The sequence below is a fragment of the Saimiri boliviensis genome, chromosome 4 (genome assembly GCF_048565385.1).
Source record: "Saimiri boliviensis isolate mSaiBol1 chromosome 4, mSaiBol1.pri, whole genome shotgun sequence".
NCBI classification, from domain to species: Eukaryota; Metazoa; Chordata; class Mammalia; order Primates; family Cebidae; genus Saimiri; species Saimiri boliviensis.
Window position 1 is genome coordinate 140,064,493 of NC_133452.1, and position 18,337 is coordinate 140,082,829.

General features: G+C 48.4%; 1 protein-coding gene across 1 annotated transcript in view; it reads right to left on the bottom strand.

Annotated features, from left to right (window-relative positions):
* Window positions 1–635: 635 nt before the first annotated feature.
* The window catches only part of GMDS (GDP-mannose 4,6-dehydratase), a 632,017-nt gene continuing 614,315 nt past the window's right edge, over window positions 636–18,337 (bottom strand). The window contains exons 10-11 of the mRNA XM_003927401.4: window positions 1,290–1,358; window positions 636–1,058 (exon numbers count right to left, since the gene is read on the bottom strand). Coding sequence (XP_003927450.1) covers window positions 996–1,058; window positions 1,290–1,358 — 132 coding nt within the window. The 3' untranslated portion in view covers window positions 636–995. The remainder of the gene's footprint in view (window positions 1,059–1,289; window positions 1,359–18,337) is intronic.

The window sequence follows — 18,337 nt, forward strand, 5'->3', positions numbered from 1 at the left end:
ATTTTAACTTCAAATTAAAGCTGATGTCCTTCAAGTGCCTAGCACAGTGTCTGGCGTGTATTAGACACTTAACATAAATTGCGGAATGAATACATTAAAATTAGATTTTAAAAGTGACCTAGTACTAATAAGAAGAGGTTGGAAATCAGCACTGTGTGAAAGATTCTAGACCACAAGGGCAGGCACAGGCTCAAAGACCTCTAGGTAACCCGGGGGCTTTGCCATGGAATGTTCCAAAAATATTTGCTTACCTTCAGGTTTCTTCTTCTGACCCCCCTCTATTTCTCAAGCTTTCCTTTGAGATGGTGAGAGCCCTGGGTTCTAATTATAGTCAACAGAAACCATCCTGGGTGTGAATTCCTCCTTTCTGCAGGAACTAGGTTTCCGGAGTGACTTGTCACCAGGACGGGAAAGAAATGTCCCAGGCAGAGACTAAGGAGGAGGCTCCCCCGAGCACCCCCCCCCCCCCCGCCCCCTGAGCCTTGCAGGAGTCCTCCCACCAGGGGCTTTCTCAAAACAGGGCAAGGCCTGACTGCAGCCATCTCATTCCAAGGCCTGGATTGTGGAGTTTTTGTTTGGGGACCCTTATGTCAGTGTTTATAACTCGGAGAAAACATCCACACTGACCCTGTAAATGCTAGTTTACAGAAAGACCATTTTTAATAAGAAAAGAGAAAAACAATTTGAAGGCCCCACAATTTGTTGTCTAACAACGTAATTTCAAGTAAAGTGAATATGATTAAAACATCGTGATTTCACAAAGCCATTCAAAGGAGGCTTCGAAAAAAGCAAAGCGACCCAAACCCTGGAGTGTCACATCCCGGCTGCTACAAACCTTAGCGGGGTGGCCCCGCTCCTGTGGCTGCGACAGCGCAGTGGCAGCAGGGGTCGCAGGGGGCCCGCAGATTCGAGCGCCCCTCCCTATCTCCACAGCCCGTCTGCACGGTAACTCAGGGGATTGTAGCTGGAGGGCGGGCCGGACTCCGTGGCCGTGCTCAGGCATTGGGGTTTGTCCTCATGAGCTCCACGTCGGCGTGCACCATCTCTCTCACCAGTTCCTGCGACACAGGGGTGGGCGTGAGGGAGGAGCTTCTGCCACCCTCTCCTAGTTACACCCCACCCGGGGTGTCGGCCCCAGAGAGGCCTCCGAGCCCCTCATTCTCGAACCCCTCCCTTCTCCCGCACCCCGCCCTCCCGGCCTTGGGCGCCTCAGGCGCCTTGCCCTGAGAGCTGCCGCCCTGCAGCCCAGGCCCCGAATCGGGGCGGCGTGCGCCCTGAGAGATACTCACATCGAAAGCGACCCGGGGCTTCCAGTTCAGCTTCTGTTTCGCTTTGGTGCAATCGCCCTGCAGAAAGTCCTGGGGAAGAAGAGGGGGAGACGAAGCAGGCGTGGGTCAGGGCCAGTAGGTCCCGAGCCCCGGGGACTCCACCTTTCTGTTCCCTCTGGACGCACAAGGCTCCAGGTTTCCCTGCTTTCGGTCCTTGCTGCGCGCGTTCAGCTGCGGCTCTCCGCGCCGTAAATCACGAGGTCGCGGTTAAGAATGCGCTGTGCGGCCGTGAGGACCGTGACCGCGATGCGTCCCCAGCTCGCCCCAGCCACCTCCACCTGTCCACCCCCCTTCTCCCTAACGCGTCCCTTGGACTCTTAATGGCTTTTTTTTTTTTTTTTTTTTCAACGTTAAGTTGTCAGGGACGCTACTGTGAGAACTGTTTCAAATTACTGCACTTCTCTGGCTAGGAGGGAAGTGAGTAAATCACCAGGCGCCCCTCCCAGCTGCCTGTGCCCCAGTGCTGCTCAGCTCCTGCCGCAGGGCTGGCCTCGCCAAGCACCCATCCTACCCAAAGCCACCAGCCCTGTGGGGAAGGGACTCAGGGTGTGGGGTGCAAGGTCCCAGGACTCGGGGATCCAGCTGTCGCGGCAGGAGCGTGCGCCCCCTCTTTCTAATGCGGCCGTGGGTGTTCCTTCCCGGCCCGCAGTCGGGCGCAGTTCTTCCTGCGAGGTGGCTCTCAGCTTTTCGGACCCATGGTAAAGTCAGTTCACGCTGCCTCCCGCACACGCGCACGTTCATAAAACGAAACTGGAGTTTCACTAAGCAATACTTAGCATTAGCGTCCAGGGACTCTATACACGGTCTATTTTATTCTACCCCGAATTACTCGATTCGATTCTGTTCCTAAGAAAATACAAATCTCGACCCACTCGTCCTTCCACGACCCAGCCCGGAGCTGCAGCCAGCACTCGGAGGACCCCGCTCTGCCCGCCACCGTCCCCTCTGGGAGTGCCTTCCTCCTCCCCCTTTCCGTAACTGCTCCACTCGAGGAAACGAGGAAACAAGGGTATTTCATTTCCATCTACTTAAGAGGCTTCCTTGGAAGGAAGGCTAGCTAAAATAAAACCGGTGGAGAAGAAATTAATCTTGCTCTCAGCCCCTACTCGCCAACGTATTTGTTACAGCTCTGTGAAGACTGATGTAGATGAAGATTGAGATGAGAATTTAAGATGACTTACAAAATAGGAAAGAAGGAAGAAAGGAAAGGAGGAAAGGGGAAAGGGAGGAAGGAACGGAGGGAAGAAAGAAAAAGACTTTGAGATACATCATTTTTAGAAGTGAGATAAGCATTTAGCCTTTCCATACACAAATGTACTCATCAAATAGCACGTAAGATGTGATTCCTTGAAATAAACAGGATGGCAGTATGAAAACATACGATCTTTAATGGTGAGAAATACTCGATTATTCTATTTCAGCTACATACAAATTAAAGAATGGCTTAAAAGGAGTTTCATCGTGTGAAATTAACAAACTGCCACTTAAAGCCTTTCCCACTTATTTTCTTCATACTTCTCTGAAACTTAGCAGGCGGGGAATTTGTTCTAGATTCATGATGGGAAGGGTCAGGAGGGCAGGGGCGGGACCTGCTTTGCCCTGCGTTTGGAGCTCACCTTCTCTGCGAAGCATTCTAGAGTCAAGGCTGTCTAAATCTACTGAACTCCTGCACTGCCGGCTTGCAATGTGGCTCCAACAGAGTACACACGGCTACTGCGCGCTCGCTCTCGTTCTCATCATCCATCATTACTATTTTAAACGCTTTCCATTTCACAATACACTAAAGTACCAGTTTCCTCCCCAGAGTGTTAATAATACTAAAACAAGTTATTTCTGCTGGTCCTAAAAGTCCATATACAGGTTCTTCAGGAAAAGTAGAATACAAAAATTAGTAATTAGCAATTTAACATAGCACTACAAGGAAACAGCAATATAAGCAGAAAAACAAAGTAAGTTATTTTTCTTTCCCCTCCCTAAATAAGCTTGTATATATTTCTACGAGGCTTCTATTTTGCTATAAGCGTCACACAAAGATATTCATTCTTCTTCCCAGAGGAAGCTGCACGATGTGGAGTCCTGCAGTCAGCCTATCCCTCCCCTCCCTCGATCCTATAGCAGCTCCATGACGGTCTGGAGAAACATGTTATTGTTTAATCACATCACACTGGCTGTAAATCAACCAGCACCGCATACGATGCAATTCAGGGCTGTGAACTTATAGTTAGCAAAACCCTAAAACCCAGTTTGGCTTCAAATAATCTTGGTAGGCTTGGGAAATGGAGCTTTGTATTGTAATTACGTTTCCTGTAGTTTTCTACAAGTAGCTCATAATATAAAAACAACCAGGGAACTGCAATTAAGGAAAAAGAAAAATGGTTTTCAAAGGCTTAGAAACAGACATTGCTACCATGCGCTATAAAAGTATTTCATTGAAACCAGAGACGTACCCCGTTAAACTTCTCAATTTAGTTTTGAGCCTAGCTCCAACACTGCAGTCTAGCTGCTTCCTTTAACCTTCTGCCAAGGCTCTGTCTCCCTTAAATTTAATTAGACCAAGAGACCTTGGGAAAAAAAAGGATGAGGTCCCCTCAGAACAAAACATCGGCTCTCTATGCCAGCTGCTCCTAGGCTGACATCTGGACTGGGCGGTAAGCTTATGTCCCAATCAATTTTTAAGGAAAGATTATGAGCATCCCAGCTTATTTTACACTTAACTGTTCCTGAAGGAATTTCTTACTCCTTCCCATTGTGTCATTTATAGAAAAGATGTAGTCAGTGGTTCATTCTGCAAGGTTGTAGGCACGGGGGTGGCATGGGGAGGGCCTGGTGGGAGAGTGCACGCACCTCTAGAAGGAGAGCAGGATGTGGATTCCCTTCTTTACATGAGGCTTCCTCTAGCCTGAGAAGAAATCAGGTGGTGGAAACTGTGCTCATACAACAGAGTCCGAGCTGCTGTGCTCACATACAGAACTGCCTGGGGCATTGAGGACCAAGAGGGGAATGTGGGCCACAATACACATTCCTTTTATCTTTATTTCTCTCTTAAAGATATTTGAACTTCCACAAATCCCCTCCACTAAGGTATCAGCTTAGGATCAGCTCCTAAGGACTAGAGAGAAGAATGAGCTTATCCACTGCGCTCTTTTCTTCTTTTTTGACAGTTCAGTTTCTTCATTATGTGTATGCTTACAGCTTTAATATGACAACGGGGGTGAAAGCCGAATTAAAGTGATGATTTTATGTACAGTCTCCAAAAAGGACTTCGTGTACTGGGTGGTCTGGAGCTTTCCTTGAAAAAAAGAGAAAATAAAGCTTTGAGAAAAATTTAAAGTATTTCTATGTGAATATGACATTTCCGGAACTCTGGCTTCTGGTGTCTTCACTATTTTCATTGCTATTCCTTAGGTGAACTATATGGTTTCAATATGTAATTTATAATTGTCAAATTCAATTAGGTTTCACTGAGCATTTCACAGCAGCAAAACAGCAGGAGGGAAGGGAGAAAATGTCTCTGTCTACACGGTCCTTCATAGTTCTGACTCACGGACTACAGTGGATTCATGTGACCTTCAGGAGCTGTCCTCTAGCTGTATCATCTAGGCATGCATTTACAGAGTTGCAAACAGCAGCACGGAGGAGGGCATGTTTGGCTGCAGCCATCTTTCAGGCTTTCCTGGCTTATGTTCTTGTTAGAGTGAACTGATAAAGAGCCAGACCAAATCCTGGAAAAGTCATTAAGCCAGTTTCCAAGCCCACAGTAGTTAACGCAAACTCCAGAAAAAGAGAGACCATACTGTGCCATTATCATCTACCCTAACTAAAGGTCCCTTTCCTTAGATCTCTTCCATCTAGATAACAACACATCCTGAAAATCACAATGGTTAGTTTTCATTCCTTTTATTCTGATCGTTCTTTAACACATTCATTCCCTTAGACACTCCCACCTCTATACCACTTTCTACACCACCATTGTGGGGAATGCTATTAAGTAGATTATATGGAAGAGGATGATTTTTTGAAGTTCACAGTCTCATTTCATTTTCTCCCCTTTCCACTGAAGTTGCTTTGGGAAAACGTCAATATTTAGTTCAAACTATGTGTTGGATGCTACATTTCCTCAACAGGTCTGCTTATAAGGTTTGCAAGGAATATCTGTTTAGGTGGAGAAATATTTTAAGAGTATGAGATCTTTTGGCAGAATATTGTTAAATTTCTAATGTGCATCTTTGAAGAAACTGACTTTTGAGTGCTATAAATAGGAGAAGATGTATAGACAGGGATGTTCATAAGGAAAGCTGAGACTGATGAAAAGCCTTGGCGAAATATCTTCAGGAATTTAAGATACAGAGCTGTGAGTAGCACTTAGTATTCTTATTTTTCCCCCTTCTACTTTTCTTAGAAAAGCAAAATTGAGGAATAGCTCAGGTTCCAAGGGAATAAAAGAATGCCAATGAATCTGGTTCTTGATCCAACTTTCTGCTAGTGTAGAGTGAATAGGAAAGCTTGACTCGGGGTAATGTTTCATTTTCTGAAAGACAGAGCTGCTAAACAACAACAAAAAGCCTCAGGAAAAAGCTCTAAAGTTGCACAGAACATCCTAGTTAAGATTCCAGAGAGTTGAGAGTAAGGCTGGGAAATAACAGAAAATGAATTCTGAAAGCTCCCCCAGAAAATCTATAATATACGATCTTTCATTGGGTGTAGCTTGAAGCCTTAGATGCTCACGAATTTATCCTTTGGTTTAATCCTTCTCAAACAGGGAGTGACTGTCCACGCAGTGAGAAATGCCGTGGTGTTCATAGCGGTAATGAACATTTCCCCTCTCTGTTCCCCTTGCTGCTGTATATCCACACAAACCGAAGTGGAAGCCAGGCCTCTCCTTTAATGACAAGGGGCGATAAGAGAGGAGAAGAAAACAGCAGGCGGTCCTGTCTGCTCAGGAAGCAGGACTCAGTGGGACCGTCAGTCAACAGAAGCTGACAGAATGCCAGCAGAGCTCAAACAATGCTCAGGCAGCCTGGGGAAATGGAGTCAGTCAGCCCTGACCCAAGGAGGGCGCAGACAGTGGAGAGGAAGTGGCAGAGGGAGCAGGACAGCACGAGCAGACCCTGCATAGTGGCCTCGTCCGTGGCCACCCTTATGGAGGCTGCTGTGTGGCAATCAGCAATGGTGTAGACTTGGGAAAAAACCACCAGTGGGCACTCCCACTGTCGCCACTGTCACCTCTGCTGGGAGCCTCCTTGGATGACTCAGGATGTGCAGTCCGTTCCTCCTGGATGCTGCCTAATGGGCACTTGAAGATCCTCTGACCACCCCTCTCGCTGATCCCGCTTTTCTGATGGGATCACAGTTGGTAGAATTTGTCATTTGGGATCAGTAGCTGTTAAGTGCTACTGAACAAATGGAAAGAAATGCATCCATCCACATGCATGCCCTGGATACCAGCAACAAAGTTCAGCTAGTACAGTAGAGCTTTCGTGGAAAGTAAATGAGAACAGAGTCTTCATTATGTGCCTACTTGTCAATAAAGCATAGGGTGGTAAAAAAATCACAGGCATTCACTTTCTGAAAGGAGAACTTAATGACATGTATAGTGCAACTTATACATAAGTAGGTCTTTTTTTTTCATTTGTATTTAAATATATGGTGGACATAGTTGACATAAAACAAGAATTGTAGTTAGGCAAAAAAGGGCTCTGTGAGCTACAGAGACAACATAATTATTTAGGAGAAATATAGGATTTATGCAGGTTAGCTTCTTTTTAAACAAAGTTTTATGAAAAATTCTGGAGAAAGCCCTTTCTAGCAGACATGCTTGAGATGTGTGAGGTGCAGCGGTCCGCTTTCCTCTATGGGGTGAACAGCATGTGCTCCGGGCAGTCTGTGTCACCCTGAAGCTCGTTCCTCTCCCCAGACAGCAGCCCAGGAGTTGTCCACTGGCTGCCCGGCCTTTGACTGGGACAGAAGAGCGTGCCCCCCTACCCCCACCTCCTGAGTAGGGCCCAGCCCAGGAACATGCCCACTCTCTGTCCGGTCCAGCCCTGTGTAACTTTGAGGACTTCCCTGTTCAACCACAAGTCTGAGCTGGCTGAGCAGAGGAAAGCACCTCGCAGAAGCTGCACTGGGAAGCTTCTGGGGAGCTGCCTACTCATAGGTAGGTATCTAATAGGTTGCTTTAAATGAAATAAGCTTATAAGACTTTGGGGATGTCATCTTGCATCTTACATATTTACAAGGTGCTGTGTCTGTCTGTACCTGTTCTACATCTATAATTGCAATCGTAGAATGAATATTTTGTTAGCTTTATTTCTTGATCCCTGGTGCTTACAGTAGCATCAGCCCGGGGAAAGCTAGATTAATTACTGTAACTAGAGCCCTCTTGGTTCCGGTTACTTCACTGATCTCCTCTCTGACTAGCTGATATGGGATGGGGGGTGGCTGACTCACAGTTGTAACGCAGGGGCCATTTAATGAAAAGGAGATAAGATTGTTAGTGACCTCAGCATTCCAGGCTTCAAAGCCAGCACCATCTTGGTTGGAAATTACTGGTTACTGTTAATGACTGGATCTAGGGTGTAAAGATTTACCCATGCTGGAAAGAGGTGGCAAAACCCTGAGGACAGGAGATAAAGCGCCTTTGAGTGGGCCCATTAGGGACTCTTGTGACATCGCTGGCAAGTGGCATCTTGGCTACAAGAGGCAGGCTGCTGTGCTCTTGCCACTTAGGACTTTCTATCCTCAAAGCGCTTCATAGACATCAGCTAATTAAACCACAAGACAATCACATCCAAGATGCAACTTAAGAGATTGTGTATCTGCGGCAGGTGGCCTCTTTCCTAGAGATAAAAGTTCTGTGCAAAGTATCTCGGAGGTCAAAGCTGAAGCACTTGTCACTGGCTTATCTTTACCCTGCACTTTCTCATCCAGGAAGGCCTACCAAGGCCACAGGGGATCCTGAATTGCACAAGAGGAAGGTAATTTTCCTTAAGCTTTTTTCCTTCTAGTTTGTTAGGAAATCTACCCACCTCTTAGAAATGCCCTGCTCCCCCACCGCTTTGAACTTTAGTATTACACAGTACAATATAGATGGGATTTTTTCCTTTGTGGTTTTTGTCAATGTCTATAGTGTATTAAGTCCTCCAATTCTACGCACCTCACTTCACTCATCCGTCCGTCCGTCCGTCCGTCCGTCCATCCATCCTCCCCTTCCTCTCCCCAATCCAAATATAAATAACATAACAGGATCATTCAAACGTATACCCACAGGTTCTTCCATATATTCCTTCCCTCAGCCATTTCTTAAGAAACTCAAGGCCAAGCCAAACACCTGACCACATTTGGATTCTTAGTTTTTGGCCATTTCTCTGGGGACTTTTATATTGGAGAAAAGATTAAGACAATCACTATGATATTTGTTAGCAAGTTTTTTTGGAGAGGTGTGGAGAACAGAGGAGCATGATGATGACTCTTTAGGTTTATTGTAATTCTGTGACCACCCATTTGGTTACCCATCAGCATAGGAAAACTAACAGGGTTTTGTCAGGTGTCTATTCTACATGGTCACCTGGTACTCCTTTATATCTTCATGAGAGAAACAAAGTCCTATACTGAAATGCATCTGCAGAAGTATTTCAGCCAAGTACTTGGGAATGTCACGTCACCTTGTAGTCAGGTTCTGGACTAGGAGCCAGCATTTCCAATTCCTAGTCCAGCAGTCACAACACTCAATAGGACAAAAACCTCTGTAGAACGTGTTATAAGCAATACACTTGACACACATTAATCTGAGTGGCAAAGAGGCCTCTTACTAATAGATGATATCGACATACAGTAATATCAACTTAATGGTGGATGGAAACCAACACAGAAGAGTCCATATTGTATGATTTGATGCATGTGAGGTCCTAAAACAGGCATCCATGGTGTTAGAAACAAGATTGGAGGACAGGGGAGGAGTACTGACTGGGAAGGTGCGCCAAGAAACTTCCTGGAGTGGTGCAGTGTTCCTTATATAAATGGGAGTGTTGGTTACATTTGACAGAACTGATCAAATTTCAATTCAACATTTGTACATTTCACAGTATATAGATGATATCTCAAGATTAAAATTTTGCCATGTGTGGTAGCTCCTGTCTATAATCCCAGTGCTTGGAGAGGCTGAGGCAGGAGGATTGCTTGAGGCTAGAAGTTTGAGAACAGCCTGGGAAACATGGCAGGCCCCTGTCTCTGCAAAAAAAATTTTTTTAATTAGCAATTAAAATTTTTTTTAATTGCCTATGGTCCCAGCTACTTGGAAGGCTGAGGTGAGAGGATTGCTTGAGCCCACGAGTTTGAGGCTGCAGTGAGCTGTGATCACACCACTGTACTCTAGCCTGGGCAACAGAGTGAGATCTTGTCTCTGAAAGAAAAAATTCTTAGACACAACCAACATGGAGACATTGCTAGAGAGACTGGGAATCATAATGTGGCTCAACCACTTAGCTCTTTCTTAACACCTCTGAGATTCAGGTTTAAATCTGTAAAATGGGGAAAGCAATGTTTGCAAAGTTGTGTGAGAATTCAAAATTGCACAGGAAAACCAGCTAGAACCATTTCTAATTCATCCTACACAGGCTTTCCATTAAGCCTATTATTTATCACTAACATGTAGGAAAAATAATTCTTTTAATTTTTGTATTAACATCATGGATGAAGATACAATATTTTTAAGTGGGCTATTTCATAGTTTTTCTTTGATATTTATATGCAACTTTTACCCTGCACCCTAACCCTTCCTCTCGTTTTAGACAATTATTTTCTGAATAGCTATAGCAGAGTGTAGAGGATTTTGTACTCTGCTGCTCCTGAATTTTTGCAAACGTATCACAGGCTCTTGCTTGCTTGTTGCTGCCCATTGACTGCTTTAGGCCTTGGGGAAGCAAGCATGGACAAGAGAAGGCCATGCTGTCATGAAGCCCATGTTCTAGGGCTGACAGCACAAGAGTACCTGGAGACATGGGTTTTGGCTGATGGGCGCTAGAGGGGGCGACTGCAGAGGAGGCTGGCTTGTTGGAGGGCGGAAGAGCACTCTGCCCTGGCTGCGTGCGGAAGGTCTTCCGCAGAGGTGACGGGATCAGAGATCTACACAATGTGCAGGGGCTGGTCACAGAAAGATCTGGGGTGTGAGGGTCTCTTGGGAACACTGGAGGTAAAGGGCCTTAAGGGAACCCTGGAGAGAAGGCTGCTGTGACGGCATGGGGAGCAAAGGGGAGAGGAGCCCATGGCCACGAGCCTGGGAGGGATATGGAGGCAGGCACTGTTGGCCTCCCTGGTGATCTCTGCCACGAAGCCCAGGCATTTCCCAGCAAAGCCACATGGACCCGAGGCCCTGCTGTCCAGTCACAGTGACTGTGCCTTGGAGCACCTACAGCCTGTGGGCTATGGCTGGAGGTTGGAAAGCTGCCTACCTCAACTAGATGGAGTTTACAAGTCTGATTTTCTGGTGTCAATTGTTGAAAGTATGGAATTGATTAAAAACTGACACTTAGCTATATGCTGTTTTAAAAAGGTGAATGAGGCCGGGTGCGGTGGCTCATGCCTATAATCCCAGCACTTTGGGAGGCCGAGGCAGGCGAATCAGGAGGTCAGGAAATCGAGACCATCCTGGCTGGCACGGTGAAACCCCGTCTCTACTAAAAATACCAAAAGTTAGCTGGGGCATGATGGCTACCTGGTAGGCTGAGGCAGGAGAATCACTTGAACCTGGGAGGCAGAGGTTACAGTGAGCGGAGATCGTGCCGCTGTACTCCAGCCTGGGCAACAAAAAAAAAAAAAAAAAAAAAAAAAGGTGGACGAGTTGTTCTTGCCCTACATGCCCCAACTCTAATATATTAATCCCTCTTCCCCTGGAAAATCTGCCACCCTCTGATGTGCTTGGGCCACCTAACCTAAAAGCACCTGGTAACTGAGGTGTGAGCCACTGCAGTGGAGAGTCAAGACTGCACCCAGCTGGCCCTGAGAGGCTAGAGGCAGTGACCTGGCCATGCTACTCCAGCACCTGCTAGGGTGTGCCGTGAAAGGGCTGTCCCTCTTCTGGCCAAATAAAGACATGCTCAGCCTCTGAGGGCCCCTGAGATGCCACTCCACCCTTCATTTCCTCCTGCCTGCAGTGACGCTGTGACCTTGAGCTTCCCTTGCTGGCTAAGGGCCTTCTCCTTCCCCAGTAGCTCTCAAGAGGATGAGGCACAACACTGAAACTTGCCTGAGTTTTGAGAACATTTTTACCATATTCTTGTGTGTGTGTCTGTGTCTCCCCGTCTGTCTCTGTCTGGGTGTGTATGTGTCTCTCTGTGTCTGTGTGCACTGTATGAAGGCCCACAACTCATCGACAGTGAGAACCCACTCTACTTTGAACTCCATCCTTTGCTGGCCCAGCATATCCAGTATGGAGTTTGTGCTTTGCGCCGAGCCACAGGGGGGTTTTCAGTGCTGGGGGAATATGCTGCGAAGGATGAGTTCAAAGATGCCTGCAGATGCTGCCATGGGTTAGAAAGTGGGGCAAGAACAGGGGGAGAGACCAGCTAAGAAACTGGAGCCACGGATGTGGTGAGAGACGATGGTGGCCTGGGTGCGAAGGGTCGGGTGGAGATACAGTGATGGAAAGGCAAGGGCGAGCTTGGGATGATCTTGGAGAAAGAGCAGAAAAGGCCTCCCTGGGGTTGGAGGTGGGGGTGAGGGAAAGAGGGCTGAGAACTTCTACGATTTTGGTCTGAATGAGAACCTTTTTATTGCTTTCAAAGACATTCTATGAAAATCAACAATGCCAGGAGTAAAATTCTCCTGGAAGTCTGAGTGTCCCTCTCACCACAGCCCTGCCAGCATTACATATCATCTTGTTCAGGAAACCTCTCATTTCATGATCAGAGAACAGGGACTCTTCCAAAAGATTACTTCTATAGAATCACCTGCGATCTCTCCTATCATTCCACGGAGCACAGCTTCTTGTTTTGATCCTGATTTGACACCAAAGGCTCTCTGCTGAGAGAGTCTGCTTAGCGCTGAGAAAGGAGCTCTGCTTCACACGTCTTGGCTATGCTCCTGTGAACGGGAAGCTGAGGGGAACCAGTTTGTCTTCTTCCGAGACTCTGGCCCACAGGACAGGCGAGGAAAGGGTTAAGGCAAGCTGTGTCCACCTTGCAACCAACATGGCCCACTTTCATCCTCCGGCTGCAGCAGGAGGAAGTCCGAGAGAGGCCTTTCACATGACATCATAAAAGCCTGATTTATCGCCAGCCACCAAACATCTAGAAAATCATAACATCCTTTCAGGAAAATGCAGTGGAAAATAATCAGGCTGACTTTGATGGGAGCTTTGGTGGGGACTCCGAGTGCGACACTGTGCGGTGACCCTTGGCAGGTGCTTTATTTTGCCTCAGGGCCGGCCTCATTGACAAGACCGAGGGGCTGTGCTGTGTAAAGCCCACAGGTGAGTGTGGCCCTCCATGCGGATGAAACAAGAGTTTACTTCACACTCTGCCAAGTTGCCTAAAATGACGCTTTGGTGGATGTGAAAATGCTTTGGAAAAGATAGCTGTATCCAAACGTGAGACATTACCAATTACAGGAATAAAACTCATGCATTGTACATGACCCACAGCCACTCCAGGGAGGCTGGGCGGAGCCTCGGCACCTCCCAACACTGCATCTGTGGCTTGCTCTTCTCTGCTCTGAGCTGGGGCTATCTTTAGGACATTACTGTTTGGTGAGAGCCCTTTTCTCACAAAGCACTTTTCCTACGTTGCATTTCCAGAGTAATGTGCCACCGTGGCAGCCTCCTCATCACAAAGAGGGTTAGGAGATGACAGAAAAGAGATACCCCAAAATGTCAGCGGACAGAGGAATAAAGGGATGAGTTCCGCGCGCCAGGACAAATCCGTTCCAGCAATGTCTGCATCTCTTTGGTGCTGCTTTTGCTGAGTAAGTTGATAAAACCACCAGCAGGAACCTCTTCTTTGATGTGTACAACATGCTCTCCAAATAAACACAGGAAAGAGGGACAAGGGCGGCCTAGAGTGTGGGATAGTTCTGGAATTCTGGCCACATCAACTCTAAAAAACCTGTTGGCATAGAAAGTAAAACTATCTGGGCATGGTGGCTCACGCTTGTAATCCCCACACTTTGGGAGGCTAAGGTGGGCAGATCATTTGAGGTCAGGAGTTTGAGACTAGCCTGACCAACATGGTGAAACCCTGTCTTCTAAAAATACAAAAAATTAGCCTGGTATGGTGGCGCACACCTGTAATCCCAGTTACTCAAGAGGCTGAGGCAGGAGAACGGACTGAACCCGGAAGGCGGAGGTTGCAGTGAGCCGAAATCATGCCACTGCACTCCAGCCTGGGCGACAGAGTGAGACTCCATCTCAATTTAAAAAAAGAGAGAGAGAAGAATCCCTACTCTGAAGGTCTTGGGATTCCAGAGCTTTGAAGAAGACAGATGTTATAAAGGTCGATCCAGGACTGATAAAGGGCTAGCCTGAGGTTGAAGGCTGGCAAAAATGAACACTTGGACTCCGTTCAAAGTTACTTTCACTTCACTTAACTGTTACACCAGCAAGTGTGCAGTGTGAAGATTGCTCATAAAATGATCAAAGACTCATGTGAGAACACAGCCACCAACACCTCTCTGGCCGTCATGAAGGTGTCTGGAAGGCTCCTCCCATGGAGGAACAGGCCCCCGTGGAGGGATGAGTCCCCAGGCTGGAGAGCTCAGAGCTTGGCCCGACACCATGGACCTAGGATTGGGGGAACTGGCGGCCACACAGGCAGCCCTTGCCACGCCACAGTAATGACCTTGCAACTTTGATTCTTACCCGCACCAGCGGGCCCTGGAAGGACTGCCCATGCCTGACCTGCCCAAGGTTGTGCAGGAATGGGAATGGCATGGAAGGCAGCGGGGAAGAGAAGTGAGGCCTGGGCCTGGCCTGAGGCACAAGCTCTGAACCTGGGCTTGCCTCACCTGCACACGGGAGAACACTGGGGCTGGAAGAACTCTAAAGGCCCCTCTCCAAGTTCCTGCTTGCCATTCTGCCAGGCCTGCTGGTGCTCACATCACACCTTGAGACTGCTTCTGTGCCTTGGGGACCCCACACTATGACTCCTAGCCTAGCGCCAGGCATGGCTCCATGGCAGCTGTGGCTGCCGAGCCGTAGGACTCCAGTCGTCCCTGCTGGGCGCCATCTGGCTCATGGTCTGCACTGAGCCTGGGTCAAGCCAGGTGGCCGGGGAAGCCGGGTGACTCAGCACATTGTCAGGTGGCAAAGGGTGGTGGAGAGGCCCCCCTGCCCCCGGCCCTGGTGTCCCTGCACCTCTGCCCAGCAGGTCCTTTCCAGGCATCTTTCCAGGCCTTTCCAGGCCCAGGAGCCCCGCAGCTGGGCATGTGCTTCCCGGCCGGCCACGCAGACAGCACTTGTGAGGAGGCAGGTGGCCTGGAGGGCGGAGGTCTGACTTGGTGCTGGTGTGCTGAATGGGCCCCAAGGGAACCCCTGCTTCAAACTCTCCCCTGTGAAAGCACACCTGGACTTTGGGGGAGCTGTCACCTATGGCAAGTCAGGCTCTCTGGGTGCTTATGCTATCTTGTGGCTATCAAGTGGACACTTGTGGCACCTTATTGCCCTGGGTGGAGCAGGCCATTGAAGCACTGGCATACATCATGGCATAAGGGGGAAGCAAGTTCCCCAGCAACACAGTTCATAATCAATGGCCTGATCTCCTGTAGACTGCTATGGGGACAGAGGCCTCTATGCAGAAGACTCACACCTGGCTGTTCAGGATTTTTTTTTTTTTTTTTTTTAACCAGTTTAGGCAAGGGTTCCCTGAGGATGCTTAGACCAGCAGCAACATGGCCCCTGTCCTTTATCCTCTAAAAGTCCTACAAGGTAAGTGAGGAAATGATGGCGCTAATAAGTAGGTAACTTGCCCTGTGTCACCTGAAGTGGAGCCTGGATTAAAACCCAGGCTTAGCTGACTCTAAAGACTAGGTCACTAGCCCATTAACCTAGACCACCTCCCTGGGGGTCTTCTCTCTTTAGTTATGTGTGCTGACAGTTGATAACAACAAACGCAAAGCCACGCATTCACAGGTAGAAGCTGAGGTCTGTAAAGAAAGAACTTGCCAACGACACGGACAGAGAAAGAGAATATGCTTCCCAACTACAGAGGTCCAGATTAAATTAGAGCAGAGACGGGAATGGAACCTAAGAGTCAGAAACAAAGGTGGGGGGTGGGGGGCGTGAGAGACTCCAGGCTGAAATGAGCATGGGCTTCTTCATGTCAAAGCCTGATGCAGCCTTGGGTTTAGAGCAAATCAAAAATTCCACTGTTTTCTCCGGCTGGAGATGAATGGTTTCAGAGAAACTGAAGAAAAAGCATCTTTGATTTGGTTAATTAATGTAGCTTTGTCAAAAACACTGATGGGCTCCTCAAGTGCCATCAGGAATGGTCATGATCCTGAACGTTATGAGTAGTTTAAACCCAGGCCAGTGGCTGTGTGCCCACGGATAGATTCTCTGCACCCACCCCCAACCAAACCCCGATGCTATGAGGCTGTGAGACTCCCAGGAGACTTCCTCAGGCAGGATTGGGCTTTGGGGTGCATTATTGAAGGAAATACTGCTTTTGAGGATGGCAAGGAACCTCCAAGCCACCTGACATGGGAACTCTAGGATTTGGGATACTTCCAAGGGACCTTTGCTTGGTATCTGTCCCCTTTAGAGCACTTTTTCATGGCAGGAACTGAACTCACAGAATTAGAAAGAACTCTCTGGGTCTTATTAATGCCACCACCATGACTACTAACAGAAACACAAATATTCCTTAGGGTGTGGGTCATGCCGGTTCTCAGGGTGTGGAGGGTGAGAGACCATGTTTTCAGAGTTAATGGGACCTGTATGAGTCTGGAGACACATAAAGACTTTATCCACAACTACTTAGCTCATGGGTCTGGACAGTGAGAGTTCAGAAAGAGGTATCTTGAAATCTTCTTATTCCTTCCTGGCCAACATTCATTCATTCATGCAGTCAGCCTAGAGGCTCAAGGTCAGTGGTGGAGACTGAACTGAGGGCCATCTCTGAGAGGTATCCTATGCCTGGGGTAGGCAACAGGGGCAGGCTAGCAGAGGAGGAGGTGGGTACCTGTGCATATGGGGAAAGGGCCCAGACTTGAAGAGGAGCACGAGCAGAGGAAAGGGGGCTTTGTGGCATCCTCGACAATGCGCCGTGTTTTAGGCATGCCACTGAGGTGCTGGCAGAAAGAGATACTGGGTGACATGCCTAGCATTTTCCCACTGGTAGAAGTGCTAGGACTAACCTACCTTCACAGTGGAAAACAGGAGGAGCTCACAGCCCAGTCAAGTGAGGGCTCTTGGGAAATACTTCCCAGAGATTTTCCCTGAGCTGGGTTGTGAGGAATGAGCAGAAGGTAGGAAGGTGAAATGCAAGGCTGACAGTCCAGATGCAGGCAGCTGTTCAAGGACACAGTGGTGTTAGAGAATCTCCCATGAACTGCCATGTTTGGTATGGCTGGGGGCCCGAGTGGAACCCTCCCGTTCGTTGAATGTGGACCCCCAGGTGTGCAGCAGTCATCACCAGCTGAGCATGAGCTTTGGAGTCAGATCCAAGCTGAGGCTGGGCATGGTAGCTCACACCTGTAACCCTAGCATTTGGGCGGCCAAGGTGGGTGGTCTTAGGAGTTCCCTTGAGGAACCTGGTGGCCACCCAAATGCTGGAGATTGGATTGGACTTATTTTGGGACATCCTGGGACATGCTGTCTCTGTCATTCAGGGGCTTCTGGGGCTCATTGAGGGCCTCATCCAGGCCTGTGCACCCTGGAGTTCCTGGAGGATGCAATTCAGGGACAACCTACGTCACTATCACTGTGTTAGTGAAGATACATTGAGAGAAGTATGCCCTGCCAGCTGGTGACACTCAGAAAGTGGCATGGAGCAGCACAGCCTGGGTCACAGAATGGACAGGAGAAAAGCTTTATCATCTTCCTGTCAAAGGAGGGAAGTACCTTGTGGAAGGTCAGGGTGCTGTGCGCCTGGCAGGTGCCTGCCTGACCCCAGCCTGTGGCAGAACCTGAAAGGCCACTGCGATCTTTATCAGGTGACTCAGTGCTTAGCAGCGGGGAAGGGCGGAGCGTGGAGCAGGCACAGAAGGTCCTGCGGAGAGGCCCCGAGCAGCCCAGGCAGGAGCACTCCGTTCTGCCGCTCAGGGCATCACCTCCAGCAGTCAGGCACGCATGGCTCCTGTGTCTTGGGTGATTTCTCTCTCTCTTTTATTCCTCTTTTGTCTCCCTTTCCTTCTGCAGGATTTAATTAATTGAAAGTCAGGTTTTTAAATATTGGTCAGCCTTCTGTTGGATATTTGGGGTCTACCCTGGGGCTCCCCTACGCATCTCTGACTTACCTTCATTGAAGGTGAAATGGAAATACCCCAACAACCCAGCACCCTTCTTTCTTTTTTCACCAAACAGTGGAAGCACACTAGGAAGTTCCTGAGAACCCCAAGAAGGCCCTCATTTCATCTGCTCCTCCAGGACGACCCTGTCCTTTCCTACTGGCCCTGGCTCAGAAAGTTCGCCCTTCCCAGCACCCTCCTTTCATCCTGTCCTCACTCGCTGGGAACCCTGCTCTTCAGAAACTGAGGGGACAGCAGCAAGCTTCAATTCCCTCAAAATCTGGGCAGTTTCTGTCTGTTATTTTTTGTTTTTGTTTTTGTTTTGTTTTTTCTTGAGACAGAGTCTCACTCTGTCGCCCAGGCTGGAGTGCAGGGGTGAGATCTCGGCTCACTGCAACCTCTGCCTCCTATGTTCAAGAGATTCTCCTGCCTCAGCCTTCTGAGAAGCTGGGACTACAGGCACATACCACCATGCCCAGCCAATATTTTTTGTGTTTTTAGTAGAGATGGGGTTTTACCATGTTGGTCAGGCTGGTCTTGAACTCCTAACCTCAAATGATACGCCCACCTCAGCC